This window comes from Apodemus sylvaticus, chromosome 12, assembly GCF_947179515.1.
Source record: "Apodemus sylvaticus chromosome 12, mApoSyl1.1, whole genome shotgun sequence".
Classification (NCBI taxonomy): domain Eukaryota; kingdom Metazoa; phylum Chordata; class Mammalia; order Rodentia; family Muridae; genus Apodemus; species Apodemus sylvaticus.
The window spans coordinates 77572422-77596848 of NC_067483.1; the positions used below are offsets into that span (position 1 = coordinate 77572422).

Below are 24427 nucleotides of genomic sequence, written 5' to 3' on the forward strand. Positions count from 1 at the left end.
TTTGAAACTTCAAATATGTATGTTCTATTTGAAATATCCATAGAGGTCAGAAATTAGTAAAGGTCTGTGGGTGGTATTTCAAGAGAGAGGAGACAGAATCCAGTGATGTAAAGGGTTATAAGGAAACCATGGTACATGAAGGGTTAAATGAGGTGTCTGAATGGGAGGGAAAGCTAGAGGACAGAATACTGGAAAGAATAACTAACACTAAAGACGTTTTGAAAAAATCCTTCTACTGTAGAAGCTATATGTATTTGTTTATGTATGTATACATGCATATTATATATAAAATTATATATAAAATTATAAATACATAAATATTAATATATAAATATTAATAAGTATATATAAAAATTAAAATGCAGTTACTTGGGGTAGTGCAACAATACCCCTATTAGACACCACAAGCTAACAACTAAAAATGCTAGTGCCAGGAATTGCTTGCCTCGTTTGCAGTTGTCCAGTGAGGTCCTTTGGACCTCAAACATTTTAGGGTATTGCATTGTTCTTGGCTGTTCTTAAGAATTGTATGTTAAGACCATGCTTCTGAAGACATCATATACTTGAGTTACAAAAGACAGAGAAATTAAGCTTGAGTCTTGCTTGGAAGCTTCATTCTTCTTAGCTAGGCTTCATAGTACTGAAAGGTGCTATACATGCTACTAGAGAAGATATGGAAATCATGACTCTTACCTAGCTGTGAACCCTATTAGATAAAATAATGACACACCCACAGGTGCAACAGTGGCACCAATGTCATAGAAGTAACCCACCCAACTTCTGATTGGAGTTAAGGCTCATTCCACGAGTTGAAATTGTAACATGCCCCTGGACCTTAGTAGGACACCAGGCCTTAGCACAACTGGTGCCATGATGAAAATGCCATCCAAGAAAGAAAACTCATAATATGGGCACTGCTATGTGCCAAAACAGTGGATCTCAACCTTTCTAGTGCTGGGATCCTTTAATACAGTTCTTCATATTGTGATAAACCCCAGCCATAAAATTATTCCATTGCTACTTCATAACTATAATTTGGCTACTTTTATGAATCATAGTGTAAATACCTTATGTAAGACCCATGACACACAGGTTGAGAACCACTTGGCCGTAACATAACAAAGACCTCATCCTTCAAAGACCGCAAATCTGGTAAATCTTCTAAAGTTACTTGTCCTTGCGTTCTGCCCTCTATATTTCTGCTTCAAGCTTACTGTTCTTTCTAAAGTGTGTTACCCAGGATGTGGTTTTGTGCCTAAAATGTCACCCCCCAAAATGCTCAGGGATATACTGGGATCCCAAATACCCAGTGTATTTCTGGCTAGCTAATGAAGATTTTCTATTGACTTAAACACATATCCACAGTCTTCTATGATGGATACCCCAAAACAGAAGTTCATGCTTGACTGTGTTATTGGCGTCAAGAACCCATGGCTAGAGAGGTACTGGGGGGAGAACCTGTTACTATTACTTTGTTAAATGGACATGGTATTAAACCTAATGACTTATTACTATTGTATCCACAGATCGGGACATTTCTCAACCTTCATTAGGGAAGCTTACTTTTGAACAGATGGCCATTAATGCAGAGCATGATATGAGAAAGCTCAAGCAGAAAATGGACACCTAGTCAGCAGGGTTAGTGGTGGGAAGTACTCCAGTAGCTATAAAGGGTAAGAACTTGTGTGAGACATACTGTAACCTGGACCAAGTGAGCTTGACTTTGGTGTTGTTGCTGCAGCCACAAACAGCAGTGACTGAGGTGGAAGTTACTCTCACCCACTTGTGTGAGTCATTCTTGAGCCACCCACCCCTGGGCTGAAGTGTCATGGTCACTCCATCTCCCTCCATCTCCCTCCCTTCTCATTTCCTGTGTCTTGTAAAACTCTCTGAACCCCACAGAGCACCTTCATTTGTTTAGGCCACACTGGAGGAAGCTCCTCTCTCTACTTCCCTCTTCTCAGTGCCTCCTTGGCCTGGAACTGGATCTCGGGGTGATAGGGCAGTTTAAGCACACCAACCCTCCATGGATCTGCCTTACTACCATGGCTGCCTGAGCAAGCGAGAGTGTGAAGCCTTGCTCCTCAAGGGAGGGAAGGACGGCAACTTTCTGATAAGAGACAGCGAGTCTGTGCCAGGAGCCCTGTGCCTGTGTGTCTCGTGAGTACCCTCATCATGCAGGTGAACCCTGATGGCAGCCAGACACTCAGGGAGCTGGGCGTCATTCTACTTTGGAATGGTAATGAGCCAGGCACTGCCAGGAGAGGACAGAAGGTTGCCTCTACCCAGTGTTTCTGCCTGCCTCCTCTCTCAGTTGTGCATGCCTCATGAGCAGAGTCTGAGACAACAGAAGAGGGTAGACAAGTGAGGAAAGAGAGAGGGGGATGGGGGACAGAACAGCATCTTCTCTGCCTGCCTCTTTACATGATGTGGAGAAGGCCAGGGGAGCTTTACCATAGCATGAAAGGTTGCTTGGCTGCAGTCCCTTGAAGTATTTGAAGTGCTAATATTTTATACTTTTTCAGGTTGGTAAAGGGCTTTACCAAGCAGCATTTCTTCATTTCTTTTTATCCTTTTTGTGGTTTCTCAAGGCAGGCAGGATCCATTGTCATTTTATAGATGAAGAAATAGAGAAACACTAAACCCTTTATCATGCCTGTTACAGACACTTAGGAAGACTTTATTAGGGCCCTCTTGATAAGTGTAGAGATTGATGCAATGTGGAAAAAAGATTAGCCTTAACCCTCCATATTGTATGAATAAGTATGAATTCATAGCAAGGAGAAGGATGGGCGTCTGTGCCTGGAAAAGAACTAAGAGGAAACTTTAGAGACAAGGGAAAGTATAGTTAAAATGACCCTGGGATTCTAGCTGAGGAAAGGTCACTGTGATCAGACCTCATCTGGGGGATGGTGGCTGATGAAGAAGCTGAGGAGATACTAAGGCTGCCCAGGTATTATTGAAGCAAGATTCTTTGAGGAAGCTGAATTTTGTAAGGAAATGCACAGGCCAGCCTTAGAGGCCTGGCAGCTTGACTGAAGTCTGAGTGAACAAAGAATCAGTGTCACTGGAGGTGAGAGCTCTTATGCTTCTTAGAGCCTGGTAAAAGGTCAGAAGGCAAAAGTGATTGTCATTACTAGTTTTTACATAAGGAGAGAACTCTGTTTCTGTACGTGGTGCCAAAGACACAGCTGTGAGAGAGATATTAAGTCTATCTTTGCTTTCAAGCTACGTGTGATATTCAGGTGTTTGTTCATTTTTACTTTTTGTTTGACGAATCCATTAGTAGTTTTTGTGTAACAGTTGTGGTCCCCATGTAGTGAAGAGGTGGTAGGATCTTTAAGAGATGGAGCCTAAGGGGACACCATAGGACTTTGGAACTATTACCCTTCAAAGTCTCTTAGGGGACACTCAGTTCTTTCTACTAGTGTCGTTATCAAATGAATAAGACTGTCCCTACTGTCTCTCCATGTGGTCTTTCCATCTATGATATCTCCCAACATATGATACAGCCAAGTTGAGCCTCACTTCACCTGGTCCCATACTGAGCAGAGGAGTGACAAGTGCTGGGATTCAGAACTTAAAGCTGATGAGGACACTGTCCTGAAGATGGGAAGTTAGAGTGCTAAACCATTGCAGATTTGGATGGGAGATGGAGAGCTACTTATGGTAGAGTGCAGGGCAATAGAGAAAATGCCCTCCTACTTACAGGAGACAAGCCCTTTCTTTGTTGAACTACGTGGACTTCTGATCTGTCCCACAGCCAATGAAAAAAGGAAGACAAGTTACATGTAAAGGAGGGAATCCAGGAGCAATGGCTCATGCTTGTGAACCTCCCAGTTTGGATTGCTAACCTGGGCTATAGATGGAAGTCCTGTGTCAAAATTCCAAAGAGTAGAAAAAAAGAGGGAGAAATGAATAGAAAGAGGGATGGAGGGAGGGAGAAAGAAAAGGAGGAAGGGACGGGGGGAAGGGAGGGAGGGAGGGGCCTTTTACCTATACATGGTAATGTATGCCTGTAATCAATTCTAGCCCTTGAGATGCAGAGTCAAGAAGACCAGTTCAAGGCCAGATCTGGCTACATAGTAAGTTTGAGGCTAACTTGAGCTCTATGGCAAACTTTTAAAATAATTAGATAGATAGATAGATAGATAGATAGATAGATAGATAGATAGATAGATAGATAGACAGACAGAGATAGATAGATAGATAGATAGATAGATAGATAGATACACACACATACAGAGAGAGAGAGAGAGAGAGAGAGAGAGAGAGAGAGAGAACAAATAGAGAACAAAGCTGAGGAGGACAGGAAGAGGAACTGTTGGAAAGAGAGGGAAGCCTCAGAGAACATCTACCTTGCGTCTTGACGAGAGAGCTACAATTCACACAGACCGGAAACGGCATCTGATTTCTCAACAAGTGGAGCTAGAAAAACTCAATGTGTGAAGTGTGTGTGTGTGTGTGGTGTGATTTTTGTGAAAATGAGGAAATTGAAACTGGGTCTGCCTAAGCAACCTGGCCTAGGCAGCCGTTGGCTCCTTTGTAACTCCTAAATTCTGAGAAAGAGTGACAAAGAGTTCAGAATGAAAAGCAGTAACCAAACAATATGCATTGATTAAGACATGCAAACTCCCTTTAAGAGTGCTGTAGACATTTGCAAAGAGCTAGGGATGGTTCAGTGGTTCAGAACTTTTCTAGTATGCACAAGGCTCTGAGGTCAACCACAGCATGAAAATACAATTACTATTACTAATTCTCAAAATAGAATTTCAAGCTGGTCATGGTGAGCCTTCCCTATTTTCTCAGTATGTAGGAGTCTGGGAAGGAGGATTGTCATGAATTCGAAGCCAGCCTGGGTGACACAGTGAGTTTCATCCCGGAATATGACATGAGATAAGGCCAAGGAAATAAGAAAGAAAGGGAGAGAGGGAGAAATGGAGGGATGGGTGGAGGGAGGGAGGGAGGGAGGGAGGGAGGAAGAGAAGGAGGAGAAGAGAAGGGGGAGGAGGAGGAAAAGGAGGAGGAGGAGAAAAAGAAGAATTATTAAAGGCACATAAAAACAGAAGCAGAACTCATTTTCTCTACCTTCAGAAGTCACTCATATGTATATAGTACACACATCCACAAACTTTTTTCCATGCACATATTATAATTGTATATATAACAAATGGCTCTCTGCACATGATAGTTTTTAACCTGTTTTTCTCGGTACATAGTGTGTGTGTCTGTGTCTGTGTGTGCATGTTAATATGGGAATAGTACAAACATCCACATGAATATGTGTGCACGGAGGCCAGAAGTTAATGTCAAGCATCTTCCTCAGTTGCTATCCGCCTTAGTTTTGGAGACCAGGTAGCTCACTGATCCTGGAGCTTACTGATTAGGCCAGACTAGCTTGCCAACCATCCTCTGGGATCTTCCCCTTCCCTCTTCCTCTGCTAGGAATATAGGCACCCAATGCCAGGCTCAGTATTCATACAGAGGCACATTACTGACTGAGCCAGCCATCTCTCCAGCCCAACAAAGCTGCCACCATCATCTCTTCATGACTGAGTAGCAGATTAATTCATATATAGTTATTTCCAATTTTGCATTTTATGTGATGGGTTAAATATAAATTAGAACAATTAACATTTTTGTACTTATATCTTGTAAATTTTGCCTCTCTAAAAAATCGAGACATTTGAATTTTGTCAAGCACATTGACAAATACATCCCCAGATTTCATTGTCATAACTTCTAAGCAAGGGCAGGAAAAAGATGGATGTCAACAGACTCAAATATTTCAAGTTTTAGGGGGTCTCCTTGTGGTTTAATAATAAGGACATGAAGATATCTTTATAGTATAAGGTATTAGCCTGTTTGCTGGGGCAGTCACTCAGCTAGCACATCTATTCTAACGTGACTTCTCTGCCATTTCATCCCCCCATGTGACTCTCGCTGGGCTCCTCCTCCATAACCAGCTACTGTTCTGCTTCCATGTGTCTGACTCTGTGTCCTGCATAGTTGTTCTACCCCAGCTCCAGCTCCAAACCAATCAGAAGCAGGACAAAGCCTTGTCCATCTCTGTAGTGCCCTTTGGCATCAGGGTCTACAATATCCTCTCCTAAGGTAGCTTGTCTTTCTTTGTGAGCAGGTAAGGAAGTCACAAACATTTCCATATTCCGCTAGCCCAGTGACACAGGCACAGCCATTAACAGTTGAGAACACAGGCACACAATGCCAAAGCCACTTGACACAATATTCATGAGTTTCCTTGAGTTCTTCAGAGTTTCTTGGCATGGCATGGAGAAATGTAGCCAACAATTGTTAGACATGATGAGGCCCATAGGTTCCATTTTCTTCAACTCATATCTCAAAGTTTGGTTAAAATAAGACAGAACACCTGCATACAAACATGATTTTCCACCATGATAGCCACGGCTTGAAACAAAACACTCATGAACAAACTGTTCATGAATCAACCAAGATCTACACATAGTGCTTCATGCCTTCAGCACCAAACGAAGATTCCCAGGCCTAGTTCATGCTGAAGCTCAAAATAAATGAAACTAAGAGGGGGCTAGCCTTTCCTTGTGCATATATATATATATATATATATATATATATATATACACTAAATTTTCTTCTGTGATATTTATTCTGCTGCCAAACCCATTTAGGATATTCTTCCTTTCAGACTCAGAGGCCTTTTACCTAAGTTTCATCTTGCTCATTTTATTTTTTGTATCACTATTATCTACACTTTATATTTACATATTTCTCCCAGATCCTTAATCATCTAGGATAACATTGTATTATTACCCTGTCTGCTTCTTCTATTATCTCTGTCATTACTGAGTCTATTTCTATTGATTAACTTATTATTATCAGTTTACTTCTTATCATTTATTTTCTTTTTTGTCTTTGTTTTGCCTGCCAAACTTTGGCTAGATACCAGACATGGTGAATTTTACCTTCCAGAGTGTCGAAATGTTAGTGTTCCCATGATTATTCTTGAACCTTGTACTAAGAAGCTTTAAGTTACATGAAAATAGTCTCATCTTTTGAGGGTTTACTAGAACTGGTAATAGCAATAGCATTGGTTCCAGAGTGACACGTGTTCCCCTCCTGGGTAGAGGTGGGCTATCTTTCTGCATAGCCCACTGATAGATATCCAAGATGTTTGATGAGAAGAATTAGTTCTCAGAACATAAACTCTGGGACTTTTGCCTCCCTCTAGCTCCTGTTCCTCTTCATGTTAAGGGAACTGTTAGACATCCCTGTACTGAGTCATAATCGTCCTTGCCAGGCCACAAGAAAACTGTCTACCAGACAAAACCAATGTAGCCAGTTTCATATGATTTCTTCCCTTGTCTCAGGGATCAGAACAGCCATAGTTTATTTCTCTCTTGTTTGTCTGTCTATCTATCTATCTATCTATCTATCTATCTATCTATCTATCTATTATTTATTCAGAGAATTTCACACTATAGCTCGGGTTATCCAGAACTTCACAGTATTCCTTCTGCCTCCATGAACCAGGTCCTCCATGAACCAGGATTATAAGTGTACCATTATACCAAGTTTGTGTTGTATTATAGATAGAATTCAGGGCCTCATGAAAGCACTCTACCCATTGAACTAGATTTCTGTCAAGGTCCAGGCTCGGCTTGATGAGAGGTTCCTGAGAGAAGGAGTATTTGAGAGTGGCAGGGAAAAAAAATGATGCAAAGTCAATAATGTGGTATAAGCTGACAGCCTGTGTTCTGTTTGAGACAGATTTTTCTGAAGATCTTTAGATAGCTCAGCTCTTAGAGAACAAGGCCTAATCTTTTATTTATATATAAATTCAGTCATTTATTCCAGGTTCTCTTGTGATTATCCCATGAATGAGCATTCCAAGACCCCAGCCTCCTAATTCTTAGAAAAAGATAGCAAGCACATTTTTTTTTAACATTGTGAATGGATTCAAGATTTGCTTGCCTAAGGCAGAGATGGGATATCAGGTTTGCATATGGTCTTGGAAGATGGACTTGATGCTTCTGGTGGGGCTCAGCCCAAGGGAGACATGTATACAAGCAACATTCACAGAAATAGAATAAGGGTGTCCAATGAATAAGGATGAACTAAATGAATAGTTGAAGTTCATCGACATCAGAACATAGTACAGCCTGGAGAAGGTTTGAAAGAGGATGTGGGACACAAGAGTATCCAACAGAGGGATGATGATGAGGTATTCATCACATCAGGTCCAAGATAACTCATGGGTATACAAAAGGAGATATGAAGTAGACAGGTGGAAAAACAAATCTGGGATTCAGGGGGCAAATTGGAGCTAGGAACACAAATTAAAATATAGTTCAATAAAAATATTTTACCAGTGGACTTTCTGTTTAAAAATATTGCAGCTTTCTTTAGATGAACTATTCAAAATCTCCTGGTATGATTTCTTCATATAGGCTCAGCACATTTTATGTAAGCCAAAAACTGTGTACTAGGTCTGTATTAAAAGTCAGACAGTGTGATTCTGGCCTTTAAAAACTTTTACTCATTGGTACATATTATTGTTCTTCCTATGGGGCTGCAGAACTGACAGATGAAACTAGTCTTACAGAAGAGACCTTGTGGGACAAAGGATTAAGCACTATCACACTCAGACACTAATTTTCAACACAAAGAGATCCTTTATTAAGCAAGAGATAAAAGAGACAGGGTGGCAGAATCTGAAGGGGGCAGAAACAGCAGCCTTTGTGTCTGCAGTTATTTTTAAAGGAGGAGATAAGGAAGTCTATGCTAGAGTGAACTGGTAAGGCCTGGTTGGGTAAGGGTAGTCAAATAAGGACTGCTGCTAGCTAGACCTTGGTAGTCAACCTCAGGAATGAGGAAGTGTCTACATATGGAAATCTAGTGGCTTAGTACAGGGAAGAAGAGGGCAAAGGCATCCTTCCAGCACCTTGTCTGGTCTTGTTATAGCTCTTCACTTACCAGAAACCTTGCCCTGGGATGCCCTGTCTCCACCTATTCCTTCTGAGGCTGCAGTTACAGGATGTCAGCCACACCCACCTGGAAGTCTGTGGATTTCTGGGGAATCCAAACTCCAGTCCTCACACTTGGCATTATACATACTTTTAAGAGTGACCAAGCTTCCTAGACCCCATTTTGTAATTATTTCTAATAATTTTATTTAATCATATTAGAAATAAATATGTAGTTTATCACTTTATGCTTTTACTTGGTTTATATATTCATAGATTTTATCTTTAAGATACATTTATTTTTAGTGTTTGAGTTTTTGCCTGCATGTGAATATGTGCACCACGAGTGTGTCTGATGCCCACAGAGAACAGAAGAGAGAGTTAAATCTGCTGGAGCTGAAGTATAGATGGTTATGAACTGCCATGCAGGTGCTGGGAACTGAACCTGAATCCTCTGCAACGGCTCTTACGTGTTGCGCCATCTCTTCAGAGGCTTTTGAAATATCTTAAATGAATTAAATATTTAGGCTCACCAATCTTTATTTTTTAATAGATGATCGAATGTTGGCATTGTCTGCTTTGATTCAATATTGGTATCTCTATCTCTCTCTTCCTCCACTCAACAACTAACAACACTGGCCACTGTTGGCACCAGACAAGTATATGGTATACAAGCACACATGCAAACACCCATATTCCTTTTTTTTTTAAGCAGATGATGGGCTTAAGGAGAAAAAACAAGGTAGAAAATTGTTTCTGAGCAGCATAGGAAAATAAATGATTCTCTGGAACCACTAAGAGTTTAAGTTATACCAGGTTGTGGTGCATGCCTTTAATCCCCAGTACTTGGGAGATGGAGTTCTCTTGAGAGATCTCTGAGTTTAAGGGCATCTTGCTTTACAGAGCAAGTTATGGGATAGCCAGGGCTACACAGAGAAACCCTATCTCAAAAAGGGAGAAGAAGAAGAAGTAGAAGAAGAAGAAGGAGGAGGAGGAGGAGGAAGAGGAGGAGGAGAAGGAGGAGGAGGATATGAAGAGGAGGAGGAGGAAGAGGAGGAAGAGGATATGAAGAGGAGGAGGAGGAAGAGGAGGAAGAGGAGGAAGAGGAAGTTGTTCCTTAAGTGAAGCTGGTTGTGATAGCACAGATCTTTAATTCCAGAATTTAGAAATATAGACATGTAGATCTCTGTGAGTTCCATGCCATTCTGGTCTATCCAGTGAATTACAGGTTAATAGGGTTACATGTTGAGACCTTATCTTAAAGGGGTGGGACAAGAGGGAGATGGAGACCAGGGGGTGAAAGTCTTAACACAAAACCAATCTACACAACTGTGTTTGCCTCCCACCTATACACAGGTGAAGAGAGTTGAGCTTAGTTGAGGTTCTAGTTTATTGATTGAGTAAATAAAGAAGCCAAAGATGGTAAAAAAAAAAAAAAAGAAAGAAACAATTGTAAGTGTATATGTTCCTTGATTTACGATAAAATTATGTCACAATAACCCCATGCAAATTGAAAATGCTGTTCAAACTACACACAATGTGCCAAACAACATATTGTCACTCAGAAAACTGGTTATTTCCTGTCTTAAGGTTTCCATTGCTGTGAGGAGACACCATGACCAAGGCATCCCTAGTGAAAGGACAACATTTAATTGGGGCAGGCTTATAGGTTCATAGGTTCAGTTCATTATCATCAAGGCAGGAAACATAGCAGTGTCTAGGCAAGCAATGTGCTGAGAGTTCTACCTCTTGCTCCGAAGGGAACCAATAGAAGACTACAGTTCTCCAGGAAGCTAGGAGGAGGGTCTCCAAGTCAGCCCCACAATGACACACTTCCTCCAACAAGTCCATACCTACTCAATCAAGTCAACACCTCCTAACAGTGCCACTCCCTGGGCTATGCATATTCAACCCACCACATGTCCCTTTGTGGTTGTATGGCTCATGGCTCACTGAGGCTCAGAGATTGATATAGTGTACTGATTAAAATCTCAAGATCTGAAGTGTAGTTTTTACTGAACAGATGTTATTTTCATACAGATAAAGTAAAGAAATAATAAAGTTGAAGTTTATAAGTCAAACCATTATATTAGGCTATATTCCTTATATATTTATATAAACCATATATGATACACACATTTTATATACACACACACACACACACACACACACACATATATATATATATATATATATATATATATATATATATATATATACATCTCACCTGATATTAAAGGAAGTGAAGTAATGATAATGTGATGATGGGTAAGTAATCTAATATATTGGCTTGTTTTCTACTGTTTTAATAAACACCACCATTGTTAGGATTAAGTGGTACCTTGGTGGGTCTGCAATACAAGAGGGTTATTGGGAGGCAGGAGGCAAAAGGCATTCTCAGAGTGAGCACAAGAGAGAGATTGAAAGAGAGACAGAGACAGACAAGAGAGACAGAGACAGAGAGAGAGGCAGACAGACTGACAGAGGGCCAGGATATATAGAGAGGGACCTTTCAAAGGGTGTATGCATGCTGCATAGGAAAATACGGAGCTCATGGGCACAGAGGGCATGCACTGGCCATGCAGTGGGTAGGTGGGAATGCAAGATGCCGGTGCTGAGCCACTGAAGGCAGGCTGGGAGAAGGCCTCGTTTATAACACAACCAAAGGCAACTGGAGGAGAACATAGTGTATTTGGTTTACCGTTCCAGACCTCAGTCCACCATTCAGCAAAGTCAGGGCAGGAACCACGGAGAAAAGCTGCTTACCGACTTGCTCCTTAGACTCCTGTTCAGCTACCCGACTCTACTCCCTTAAAAAAAAATCACATCATATCTGGTATATTTACTCATGTGTAAAACAATGAATTCACATGGGATATGAAAAAACAATGGTTATTGATAAGTTATTCTCTGCCAGTAAAATGAGTTCTTTCAAGCTAAAATATGTAAAGGATGGTTTATTGGGAAGCCACTGCTCCCAAGGAAGTAGGGGTCGGGAAGTCTCCATGGAGAGAGAGACAGAGGAGAGGGTTAAGTGAAAGAGAGAAACAGAGAGAAAGAGAATGAGAGAATGAGAATGCATATGTAGAAAGAGAGAGACAGAGACGGGGAGGAGAGAGAGAAAGAGGAGGGAGGAGAGAGGGGAGAAGGAGGGAGTGAAGAAGGGAGAGAGGGAGAACAGAATGTCTTCATCACATAGGGAGGAGCTTCTTCTGGGGGAGGGAAAGCCCAGCCCCTTGGCTGGAAAGTTCCTGAGAAGGGACTGGGGCATGCTGGGAGAACCTAGAGGCCAGGTCTGTTTTGATATATTAAATACACACCTCAGCTGGATTTTCTTGAGTCTGAATCCCAACAGTATTATTAGAAATGAGCAGGAAAAGGTCATATGTGACCAGTAGAATTTTGCTTCTGACTATCAGCATTCACAGTATTTCATACTGCCTTGGTAACGATGCACACATGACTCTGAAATGGGAGTCACAGTGAAATGACCTTCCCCTACAGTAGGGAACACGAAAAGAAGTTATTCTGTAATGCTATTGTAAGCATTGAGACAAAATAATTTCTGGAATGATTTCTTGGAAATTTAACAAATACACACACACACACACACACAGCAGTATAGGCCAGAGAAGTAAGAGTTACAGAGTTTGAGATTCCTGGGAAGGACCACACACTCAATCCGGATTATAATTAGTCTGATTTGTGAAAACTGCTAGCAGGATAACCAGCTGAGTCAATCTTGAGATTGCCTTGAGAAGCAGGTGAGGGAAAGACTAAAGGTTGTACTTCCTGACAAAGGTCAGGTTGAAACAAGGATCTTAATTCTTTCCCCTCTTCTTTGCTAGAGTTCACACTCCATCATCTCTATGAGGCTCTGTGTTTCAAAACCAAACCTTTCTGTCTTTCAAATTCAGATGAGAGGGTTTAGACATGTCCAGTTCCTTCTTGGGATTTAAAACTGAAAAACACATTGTGTCTATAGTATGAAGACAGCCAACATGGAGATTTGTTTAAGAACCTTTTGGATATTAGCCCTCTATCTGATGTAGGATTGGTGAAGATCTTTTCCCAATTTATTGGTTGCCGATTTGTCTTCTTGATGGTGTCCTTTGCCTTACATAAACTTTGTAATTTTATGAGGTCCCATTTGTCAATTCTTGCTCTTAGAGCATACGCTATTGGTGTTCTGTTCAGAAACTTTCTCCCTGTACCGATGTCCTCAAGGGTCTTCCCCAGTTTCTTTTCTATTAGCTTCAGAGTGTCTGGCTTTATGTGGAGGTCCTTGATCCATTTGGATTTGAGCTTAGTACAAGGAGACAAGGATGGATCAATTCTCATTCTTCTGCATGCTGACCTCCAGTTGAACCAGCACCATTAGTTGAAAAGGCTATCTTTTTTCCATTGGATGTTTTCAGCCTCTTTGTCGAGGATCAAGTGGCCATAGGTGTGTGGGTTCATTTCTGGATCTTCAATCCTGTTCCATTAATCCTCCTGCCTGTCACTGTACCAATACCATGCAGTTTTTAATACTATTGCTCTGTAGTATTGTTTGAGGTCAGGGATACTGATTCCCCCAGATTTTCTTTTGTTGCTGAGAATAGTTTTAGCTATCCTGGGTTTTTTGTTGTTCCAGATGAATTTGATAATTGCTCTTTCTAACTCTGTGAAGAATTGAGTTGGGATTTTGATGGGTATTGCATTGAATCTGTATAGTGCTTTAGGCAAAATGGCCATTTTAACTATATTGATTGTTAGACTCCAGAAAACCGAACAACCCTATTAAAAAATGGGGTACAGAGTTAAACAAAGAATTCTCACCTGAAGAACTTCGGATGGCGGAGAAGCATCTTAAAAAATGCTCAACTTCATTAGTCATTAGGGAAATGCAAATCAAAACAACCCTAAGATTTCATCTTACACCAGTCAGAATGGCTAAGATTAAAAATTCAGGAGACAGCAGGTGTTGGAGAGGGTGTGGAGAAAGAGGAACACTCCTCCACTGCTGGTGGGGTTGCAAATTGGTACAACCACTCTGGAAATCAGTCTGGCGGTTCCTCCGAAAACTGGGCACCTCACTTCCAGAAGATCCTGCTATACCACTCCTGGGCATATACCCAGAAGACTCCCCACCATGTAATAAGGATACATGTTCTACTATGTTCATAGCAGCCCTATTTATAATTGCCAGATGCTGGAAAGAACCCAGGTATCCCTCAACAGAAGAGTGGATGCAAAAAATGTGGTATATCTACACAATGGAGTACTATTCAGCCATTAGAAACAATGAATTCATGAAATTCTTAGGCAAATGGATGGAGCTAGAGAATATCATACTAAGTGAGGTAACCCAGACTCAAAAGGTGAATCATGGTATGCACTCACTAATAAGTGGATATTAACCTAGAAAACTGGAATACCCAAAACATAATCCACATATCAAATGAGGTACAAGAAGAAAGGAGGAGTGGCCCCTGGTTCTGGAAAGACTCAGTGAAACAGTATTCAGCAAAACCAGAACGGGGAAGTGGGAAGGGGTGGGTGGGGGAAGGGGAAGAGAAGGGGGCTTACGGGACTTTCGGGGAGTGGGGGGGCTAGAAAAGGGAAATCATTTGAAATGTAAATAAATTATATCGAATAAAAAAAAAAGAAAGTCAAAAAAAAAAAAAAAGAACCTTTTGACTCACAGAATTATTTTCCCACAGGTTTAAAAAGCTTGTCTACAGCTACCGAATCTTCAGAGAGAAACATGGATATTATAGGATACAGGTAAGACTACATACATAAGGGCCTCCAAAGCAGGAGGTCCATACCAAGTTAGATAAACAGCAAGCTTTGTCTCCCCATGAGAGAAACAGTGCTGGAGTGTGTTTCACGGTTTAATAACCCTAGCTATCTCTCCAAAGCGAAGAGACAGCCAAGCCCACACATGTAAAGGTAAAACACATGGTCCTGGGCTCCATTTAAAACTGTTGTACAGCTAGGCAGTGTGGCACATGACTTTAATCCCAGCCATCGGGAGGCAGAGGCAGGAAGTTCTCTGAGTTGGAGTCTAGCCTGGTCTAAAGTGAGTTCCACGACAACCAGGGATACAGAGAGATTGCCTGTCTGGGGATTGGGGTGAACCAGTCCCCCCCCAAAAAAACTGATTTTGAATTCGAAAACTAAACCATATCCCAGGATGAGAGTAGAAAAGGCAAGGGGGAAGAGGCTCAAATGTTCACAAGGCAAGTATATCCACAGTTGTCTGAAAACAGAAAAGGAGACGTTAAACAGCTGTGTGTTGTAAGGACTCCTTTAGTTGTTGTGACTTACTGTGAACTCAACAGGGAAATGTCTCTGCTTCTTTTGAATTTAGTCATCTGTTTAAGAAGTAAGTATAACAAATGTAATAGAATTCTTAATTACCAACATAAGATCTGAAAATACATCCTGAAAAAAACCTTCAATATGCTTTTGTTCACTGTGAATATCAGAAAAGATTAGAACATACAACAACCCCTAAAATACTTAAGCACCTATTGTTTCTTTTGTTGTACAGGACATCCTTAAGCCAATTGCAAAAAGTTAATTTTAAAATTCAAACAAGATTATTAATTAGTACTTCACAAAACTTAATTGTCTCATTTGAAACACTAAAATATGGTTGTACAGTGTCTTTGCCTTTTGGACTACGGAAGTACTTAGAATTAGTTAAAGAAATACCATGCCTTACACTTGACTCCTCAAATATCCTTGAATATTTTTGGGAGTCCAGTATATAATTACGTAATATGATGTAATGAATTTGTGGCATTGCGTCTATCTTTCTTCCCTTCGGACACTTCTAAACTCGCCCCTCTTCTCTCCTTTAACTCATGGCCTCTTTTGCTTAACGTGATGTGGGAAGATTCACACTTTTTTTTTGTTTCTTTTTAGCTTGTTTTGTTGTTTTTGTGTTTGTTTCTAAGACAGGGTTTCTCTGTGTAGCCTCTGTTGTAATGGAACTCACTCTCTAGACCAGGTTAGCCTCAAACTCACAGACATCTGCTTGCCTCTGGCTTTCAAGTGCTGGGATTAAAGGCATGCACTACTGCCCAGCCTCATGGTTTCTTTTTATATTGTTATTATTCACCCACAAACACACTCACATGTATACACACACACACATGTTCATGCAGTCATACATACACACATGCACACATACGTGCTCATGCACAGATACACACATGCACATACAATGTCCATGCACAGGCACACACAGTCATACACATGTTCATGCATAGGCATACACACATGTTCATGTGTACATACATGTTCATGTACAATCACACATACACATGCACATAGACACATGCACATACACACATACTTGCACATGCACACATGTTCATGTACAGTCACACCAGCATACACACACACACACACACACACACACATGCATGTGCACACACACACCTATCTAAATACATAAATATAACCTACTCAGTCTCTGTAATGTCACATGAAGCCATAAAGTTTCAATAACACAGCTGCCTGAACATGACTTGAACAACGACGACGACTCCAACAGGAATGCCAACATGGGTGAGGGGAAGCTCAAGAGGCTTTGGCCATACATAAAGAATTCCAGGCAACTAAAGGATGCCGAGCATGGGAGAAACCATATTGCCTAGGAAACAACACATCAAGCTGGTTATTGAATACCAAAGGGTCAGGCCTGAAAACAAATTTTAAAGGAATATACATCTGTATAGTGGCTGTGGTAGTTCATGCTTGTGATCTTAGCACTTAAGAGGTAGAAGCGGGAAGATCTGGAAAAAGTCATCCCCAACCATGGGCATTCGAGGCCTTCTTGGACTACATGAAACCTTGTCTCAAAAACAGAACAAAAATGTGTGTGTGTGTGTGTGTTTATATATTTTAGAGAGAATAAAAGGGCAAACAAAATATATAGAACATGAATGAAGAATATATAGAAATTTTAGTTTTATTATTTTTCCAATTTGTATGTCTCTGAAATTACCTCAAAATAAAATGCCTTCTAAAAAGCAGACAGTTTTGAAACATATTTTTCCTTTTTCTTGTATACGCTGGAGAATTCTGGGTGTTCCCTTAGAGTCTGTTTTGTCCCCATTCTGAACAAAATGGCACTCCCCCCTCCCCCCCTCACCGACTGCAGCAGATGGTAGCTAGAGCCAAGGCAGGCTCACTGAAGCACTCATCTCTGCTGTGGAGGTTGAGTATGCACTTCTGAAAAGCTCCTTCCAACCATTCGAGCATCTCTGTTGGCCAACGCTAGGACCAGAGAACCACCATAGCGATGATAAAAAAACAAAACAAAAACAAAAACAATCAAACAAACAGAACACTTACAAAAGATCAGAGGAAGAAATTCTTTTGTTTTTAAATTCCTTCTGTAGGATCCTAACAGAAAAGAGGATTCTACTTCTATTTTATTTCTAGCTGCTAACCAGAAAACAAGTCTGTGGTTTTACCCAGTCACAGTTGACATCATATTCTCAGTATGAACTTGGTTCTCTTAATTGCATTCTATGGAGAGTCCAGATGCTTCTTATCCTATAGGTTAGTTGCATATTTTGCATTTTCCATCAGGAGTCCCCTAACTCAGCAAAGGCTAGCAACATGGCAGAGTCTGATATAAGTCTTCGGGATGGTTTACAGTGGATAAGAACCACTCCAGACAGATTGCCAAGGACAGGGCTCGCTCAATACAGAGGACCTCTTAAATAGAAGTCCCCTTTGATCAGAGTAGCTGAGATGAGAGGTTCCTCTTCAAAATGAGGAAGCTCTATGAACTGCAGTTGGTGGGAGCACTCCGCCTGAGTTGCTGGCCTCTTACTTTTTACTTGTAGATTCTCAGAAGCAAGCCCTAAAACCCAGTGTTGCAAGAAGTGTTACATTTTACCCAGGGTTGCACTATGAATTGGTTCACTTTGCATCCCAATATCAGTCCTCCCAACTCTTCCCAGTCCCCCCTTACACAGATCTTTCTCCATTCTCCCCAACTTCTCCACTGACTGGGTCCTGCCTCACCCTGCCCCTCACTCACCACTGGACTGTGTGCAGCTTCTCCCAGTGTGGCCAGACAAGGGGTCCAGAGAGGGGAACTGGATCTTCAGGCAAGCAACAGATTCAGGGATAGCCTCTGCTTCAGTTGTTGGGGGACCTACATGAAGAGCAAGTTGTAGATCTATATATTTGCAGGAGGCCTAGGTCAAACACTGCTCATTCTTTGGTTGGTGGTTCAGTAAGAGGGACCTTCTTATATCTTTGCAGACTGAGGCTGATACTCCAAGGAAGATCTTTCCAAACCTAAAGGAATTAGTCTCCAAATACGAAAAACCAGGTCAAGGACTGGTGGTTCACCTTTCAAACCCAATAATGAGAAGCAACCTGTGCCCAAGAGGGAGAAGATTGGAGATAGAGCTGAATGTTTATGGTAAGAGCCCTCACCCTGGATTAGAAGAGCCTCTAATCCTATATCCAGGAATGAGAGGAGGAAGGTCCCAGGCAAAAGGCTGACTCTGAATTCATTCTGTGACCATGTGTAGTGGTCCACTAAAGTTATGGAATAAACTCACATGTAGACAGGTTTTCACTGGGAAAATCATGTCAAATCCCCTACCAAGGCTTATATTGTTACATTTCCCTCCATTTTTGCTAAGCACACATTTGTAAAATGAACAGGGACAAATTATTTCACATATATCCCTAAAGTATGAAGCCCTTGAGAATTGGGGGGGGGGAGATGGTCAATATTCCTGAAGGAAGTCTATTCACAGAACTCTCAGATCATCTCACAAGCTTACCCTCACCTCCATCATCTACCTATTGCTCTGCATTTTGAAAGAATCTAGCATCTGCCCATTGAGGTAAATTTTGAGTTAAGCACAGACGCCAAGAGACATTTCTCTGTGGTTTCATTCTGCATGAGAGGGATTACAGTTGTCTGCAGCAGCATCTGTGCTGACAGCAGATCTGCTAACTAGGGGGAAAGGTGAGAGCCCTGAGTTCTCAGGGAGCCTGCAAGCATCCACATCCACTGTATTCTGTCTGAGCAAAGTCAGTCTTTAGGCTGCCACGGTAAGCTTTTCTCTAAAAAGATGAATGTGGAATTCTAATGATTAAAATAAAGCCTTAGCCCTACTCTTCTACCTGTTGATTCACCACCATTCAGGAGATTGTGTGATCATTATGGTCTGATCATTTTCTGTAGGCCCAGCCACAGATATAGCCTCACTGCCTTTTTCCAATAAAATTTATGGAATTAAGAAATATTAAAAGGGCTTAAGAAATAGTTCAGTTTGTAAAGTACTTGTCTCGCAAGTGTGAAGACCTGAATCTGATCCTCAGAAGTGGTGGTTTTCAAAATCTGGACATGGTGGCACATGGTCATAATCTCAATGTTGCAGTGGGAACAACAGATAGATGCTGGATGTTCCTTGACCATGAAGCCTGGTGAGCTCTGGTGAGAGGGAGGCCCTGTTTCCAAAAATACGGCAGGTGAAACCTGAAGAAAAACATATGAGGTTAAGCTCTGGCCTCCACACACATGGGCACCCATGTGCATGCACCTGTACACACATGCCTACACACACACACACACACACACACACACACACACACACACAAAAGCATTAAGAGAACTCCACTTGTCACAGGACCCCTCCTTGGCCAGGAAAGTTCCTGGTGGCCCTGCAGCCTTGGATGTCTCTGATGTGGCATCAGCCCTGCTTTGGGCCTGCTCTTCTTTCCCTCCAGTGGGGCTGGCAGATGGGACTTCGTGGTCTGAAATGTCATGGCTGTCCTCTGCTTTCCCCCAGAGAACACTGATGAGGAGTACGTGGACGTCTTGCCTTAAAGACAAAGACATTGGGCAAAGCTCTAGAGAAGAGATGGCTCTGCTCTCAGCTGTCACATCTGCAAGTGTGAATCTAATGCCAGTTTCTAGTGGGCCCTGAGACCCTCTGATTCAGATGGCAAGATCTGTTCTGCAGCCTTGGAGGAGTCATTTCCCACACGCCTGCCTTCTGGCACACTCCTCAAGGGTTCCAAAGCCACTACTTACCTCTGACTCGCCTGCCTTGAAATTGGACAGCCATCACCCAGTCTCCTGTCTGCTCAGAGGCAGCTCCCCTGCTTCATGGTTGACAACTTCCAATAAGACAATGGGAAATGAAGCTTCATGCAGCAGAAAGAGTACTCAACAGTGAAGTCAGAGTTCCCGTGGCTCTATGACTTTGGACAAGTCACCCCCTCGTTCTTAGCCTCTTCATCTATTAAACGAGTGGTTTAGTGGTTGATATGCATTACCTGGACTCTTCATTGAACCTGGTTGTGTCAGGTGGAGCAGGGGTCTGAGAAGCAGGATCAGGATCTAAGGATACCGAAGAAGCAAACATGTCCTCCCCACCTGTGAGGTTGTGGTTTTGATGGAGGTTGTGACCTAACCTGTAACTGAAGGCTTTTTCACCCATGCCACAGTTCCCGAGTAATGGAATGACTCCTTGGCTTGCTATTTATGAAGTTAAATGCCTAAGCTTTGAGCTAGAATTCTTACATAGATTGTAACTTAGTTAACGCATGTATACCATTCTGTGCCTGTCACATGCCTGGTTACCTCTCCTCAGTGTCATACCTTTGACTTCCTCCCAGACTTGGTGGTAGTGAATCTTCCCTTGCCTGATTATTTCCCAGAGTTCCTCTCTTTCTCTGATGAATTTCCTTCCTTCAAATCCTACCTTAGTTTATTGACCATCAGATTTTTATTGACAGGTGATGCTTCCACACAGTACACGAGATTATCCCTATGCTCCCATGCTCCCCTTCGCTTCACCTTGGGCTAGTCTTCTGTCTCTTCTTTCTAAGGCTTACTTTCTGTCCAACATTCCTCTGGCCACACCTTCCCCTAATTTTTCTGAATTTGACATCCACAGCCATCACTTTGATAGCTCTGCCTTCTGGTAAACATGATTAAAAATATTTATTTTTATAAATTTTTTGGTTAGCTTATAAAGAAATGGGTGTCACTCTAACCTTTTTATACCTATAAATCATTATACTCCGGGGTTTTTGTTTGCTTGCTTGTTATTGTTTCTCTTATTGTTATTTTGTTATTGCTATTATTTTAGACAGAATCTCAGTCTAGCCCAAGCTAGCCTCAAACTGGAGGCAATCTTTCTGCCTTGAGCCCCTAAGTGCTGGGTTTACAGGCATAAGTGGCCACATGTGGCCAATCCTTTCTTCTTTCTTGACCTTCCCTTGACCTGCCCCATCATCCCACCTTGCTGTGACCCTCCTGTCCCCAGAGACCCTCCTCTGCCTATATCCCTGCCTTTTCTGTTCCTCCTTCTGCATTTGGGCTCTTCCTCCTGACTCATATTCCTGTTTCTAAGCCCTGATGTCCTCCATATGTATGTATTTGCACATATTAATTTAAATCTAGATTTTGCATATAAGAAAAATGTGGCTTGTTCTTCTGAACCTGACAAATTTCACTTAACAGGATGATCTCCATGCCTGTCCATCTTTCTGTGTGAATGCTCTAAGTTCATTACATATGTGTACCAATGTGTGTCTATTTTAAAGATGTTCTCATGTGGTTGTCTCTATTCCTGCCTAGGTTCTAAGAGCCATCAGAGCATGGCTGTGCCCAGCTTATGGAAACAGATGATACATAGAAATATACACTCCATGATCATAGGAATTAAGGACTGAAAGCATTTTTCTGAAAGATTGGTTGAGTTCACTTTAAGGCACCTTGATTTTTTTTTTTTTTTTGCTAGTTCAAAATATTAAACTAAAGTCTGAATGGACATGTAACTCAATGGTAGAGAACTTGCTTAGCATGTGCAAAGGCCCCAGGGTCCAATCATGAACATATGTAACATAAACAAAGAAAACAAAGAAAGGTAATTAAGCCCTAGTTAGAACCCAAGTTTGTTACTATACATCTGAAATCCTAACTACCAAGGAGGATTAAGTGTTCAGCCTGGGCAGCTCTGTCAAATCTTGGCTATCCAAAATGAGTGATCATATGTCCATTGACCTATCCATTGGTGAATGAAAATGAAGACACGACTGCCTCAAGGTAATTGGTACAGGGAAAATTTTATTGTAGACACAAAGGAGAGAAATGCCAGTGTCATCTGGAAGGGTCCAGGCTGAACCAGGACATCAGAATGAATCGGGTTGTTGTGATAGGGAGATGATACATAGAAATATACACTCCATGATCATAGGAATTAAGGACTGAAAGCATTTTTCTGAAAGATTGGTTGAGTTCACTTTAAGGCACCTTGATTTTTTTTTTTGCTAGTTCAAAATATTAAACTAAAGTCTGAATGGACATGTAACTCAATGGTAGAGAACTTGCTTAGCATGTGCAAAGGCTAAGGGAGGATCAAGTGAGTAAGAGAAGAGAGAGGGAATAAGGAGACTACGTGGGAACCAAAAGGCCAAGAGAGGAAGTAGGAACCTCAAGAGCCTGTAGCCAAATGGCTGAGTTTACATAGAAAGGAGAAGAGACAGAAGCCAGCCCCTTGGCTGGGAAGCAGGGAGAATCGGAAATGGTAGAGGAACCACAGGTACTGAGTCTCTTCCATTGAGACACAGCAATATCCCTTCATAAGAATAATAATCAAGCAACCCAGTTAGCACAGAGAATACATGTTCTGTACATTTTATTTTCAAACTGTCTTGGTCCATTTTGAAGAGAGGAACTCCAGACTTCCAGGTAATAAAAAACTGATTTTGCTACCCATTTCCCCAAGAAGGGAACAACTGTTGAATTGAGTCCCAGGAATCCCTTCACTACTACCAAGTAGAGAGGCAGCAAAATGAACACAGCCATGTTCAGGGAGCTGGGGTGCGGGGGTGGGGTGGGTGTCTTCAGTAAAAGATGCACACAAAGCAGGAAGCAAGGCTCTCCTCTTCAGTCCCTTCAGTCTTTCATTCTGTGGTACCAACAAGTTTCTGGAGCCTGCAGTAATCCTTTGCTAGGGAATATATTGTATGAATATTCCGAGTAAATGAATGATTGGGTAGGTCTATAAAGACATGATCACTCATTTTGGATAGCCAAGATTTGACAGTGCTTTCCACAATTCAAATCCAGTCTTACTCAGTAGTTCAAGATGAATTTGACCTCATCAAAATCCTCCTGCCTCTGTCTCCCAAGTGCTGAGATTTTAGGCACATGCCACCTGCTAGAAGCAATTCCCTCTCCGTTTCTCATGTTAAGGGTTACGTGATGCTTGATCCCAGCGACTTTTGCTGCACTTGTCAGACAGTCAAAACCAATGCTTGATGTCGACTTGCTGGAATCCCTGATATTTTTTGAAAGATGTTGAATAGACCATACTTTAAGCAACTGGAAACTTTAAGTCACTGGAAGAGTAAAGACCACATTAATATTATTAACAATATAATTATAACATAATTATATTTAAATTATATATAAGTATGATATAATTATATTACTATATTATTATCTAATTATTATAATTAATAGCCATTGCATGTGTTTGAAGTGCTTTTCTGTGAAGGATGTGTCTCTGAGTATAATGCCAATTAGTATAGTTGCAGAACTCAGACCAATGGCTGGGAGTTTGAGCAGAGCAGTTTTATCCAAAGATAAAAAAGACGGCTGGATTTCTAGAGCTGTCCCACAGCCCAGCTCAGTCCTGCGGAATGGTCCAGGTGGGAGGAGATATATTTTCCAACTCATCCCTCCCCAATCTCTCGTGATCACAATGGAAAGTGTCCTCTCTCTCTTTCCCTCCCTCTTTTCTTTTTTCTCTTCTTCCTCCCTCAATGTCCTCTTTGTAATTAGGTATGAAAGACTGAGTTTATCCTTTAATTTTTAATTTACTATCTGCATCAGTATATAAAAAGTATTTTTGTTTATTTCATAATTTTACTTCTTCCCATTCCTAATTTGTAGTGTTCACGTCCCTCCATGGGAGCCACTTCTATATTTTTGATAGAAGGCATTAAATGTGGATGTAGACTACACAGTACTGACTGTAGACAGGTTATGACAGTATTCCTTCAATTTTGTTATCACTTTGGTTCCAGAAATACTGTATGGTTGATTCCGCAGCTTTGAGTGTACGTCTTGTTCAGTGCCTATATCTGACATGCCATGTTCCACAGTGTGTCAGGCACATTTTTTTTTTTTTTTTGCTCATCTGTTCCTATAAAAGTAGGCATTAAAGTTGGTTCCAGCTTCTGCCTCCACAAACAGCACCGTGATGGTAGCCTTTCATGAGGGCCCTAGGGCACAGTGAGGAGTTCTCCAGGGTGGATCCAGGTGCTCATATTTACTACACCATGAAGTTTATTTTCTCCCTTATGCTCTGTGATTTTCTGGTTCTTGTCTAGGAAGGAGTCCTTCCCCATTCCAAGGTTATGAAAAAAATAAGGCTGCATTTTCTTCTACCAATTTTTAACTTTTATCTTCT

The 24427-nt window shown here is 41.4% G+C and overlaps 1 protein-coding gene across 1 annotated transcript; it reads left to right on the forward strand.

Moving 5' to 3' along the window:
- Positions 1 to 1903: 1903 nt before the first annotated feature.
- On the forward strand, positions 1904 to 24148 carry Sh2d1b (SH2 domain containing 1B). The gene is made up of 4 exons (XM_052200376.1): positions 1904 to 2160; positions 14666 to 14729; positions 18240 to 18402; positions 19787 to 24148. Exons 1-4 carry the CDS (start codon positions 2027 to 2029, stop codon positions 19822 to 19824), a joined length of 399 nt encoding a protein of 132 aa, XP_052056336.1. The 5' UTR covers positions 1904 to 2026; the 3' UTR covers positions 19825 to 24148.
- The last annotated feature ends 279 nt before the right edge of the window (positions 24149 to 24427 follow it).

Excerpts from the sequence above, each read along its gene's own strand:
- Sh2d1b (XM_052200376.1), top strand. The coding sequence starts at position 2,027 with ATGGATCTGCCTTACTACCATGGCTGCCTGAGCAAGCGAGAGTGTGAA. Across the intron at positions 2,161-14,665 it reads GCCCTGTGCCTGTGTGTCTC|GTTTAAAAAGCTTGTCTACA; the intron begins GTGAGTACCCTC and ends ATTTTCCCACAG. Across the intron at positions 18,403-19,786 it reads GATAGAGCTGAATGTTTATG|AGAACACTGATGAGGAGTAC; the intron begins GTAAGAGCCCTC and ends GCTTTCCCCCAG.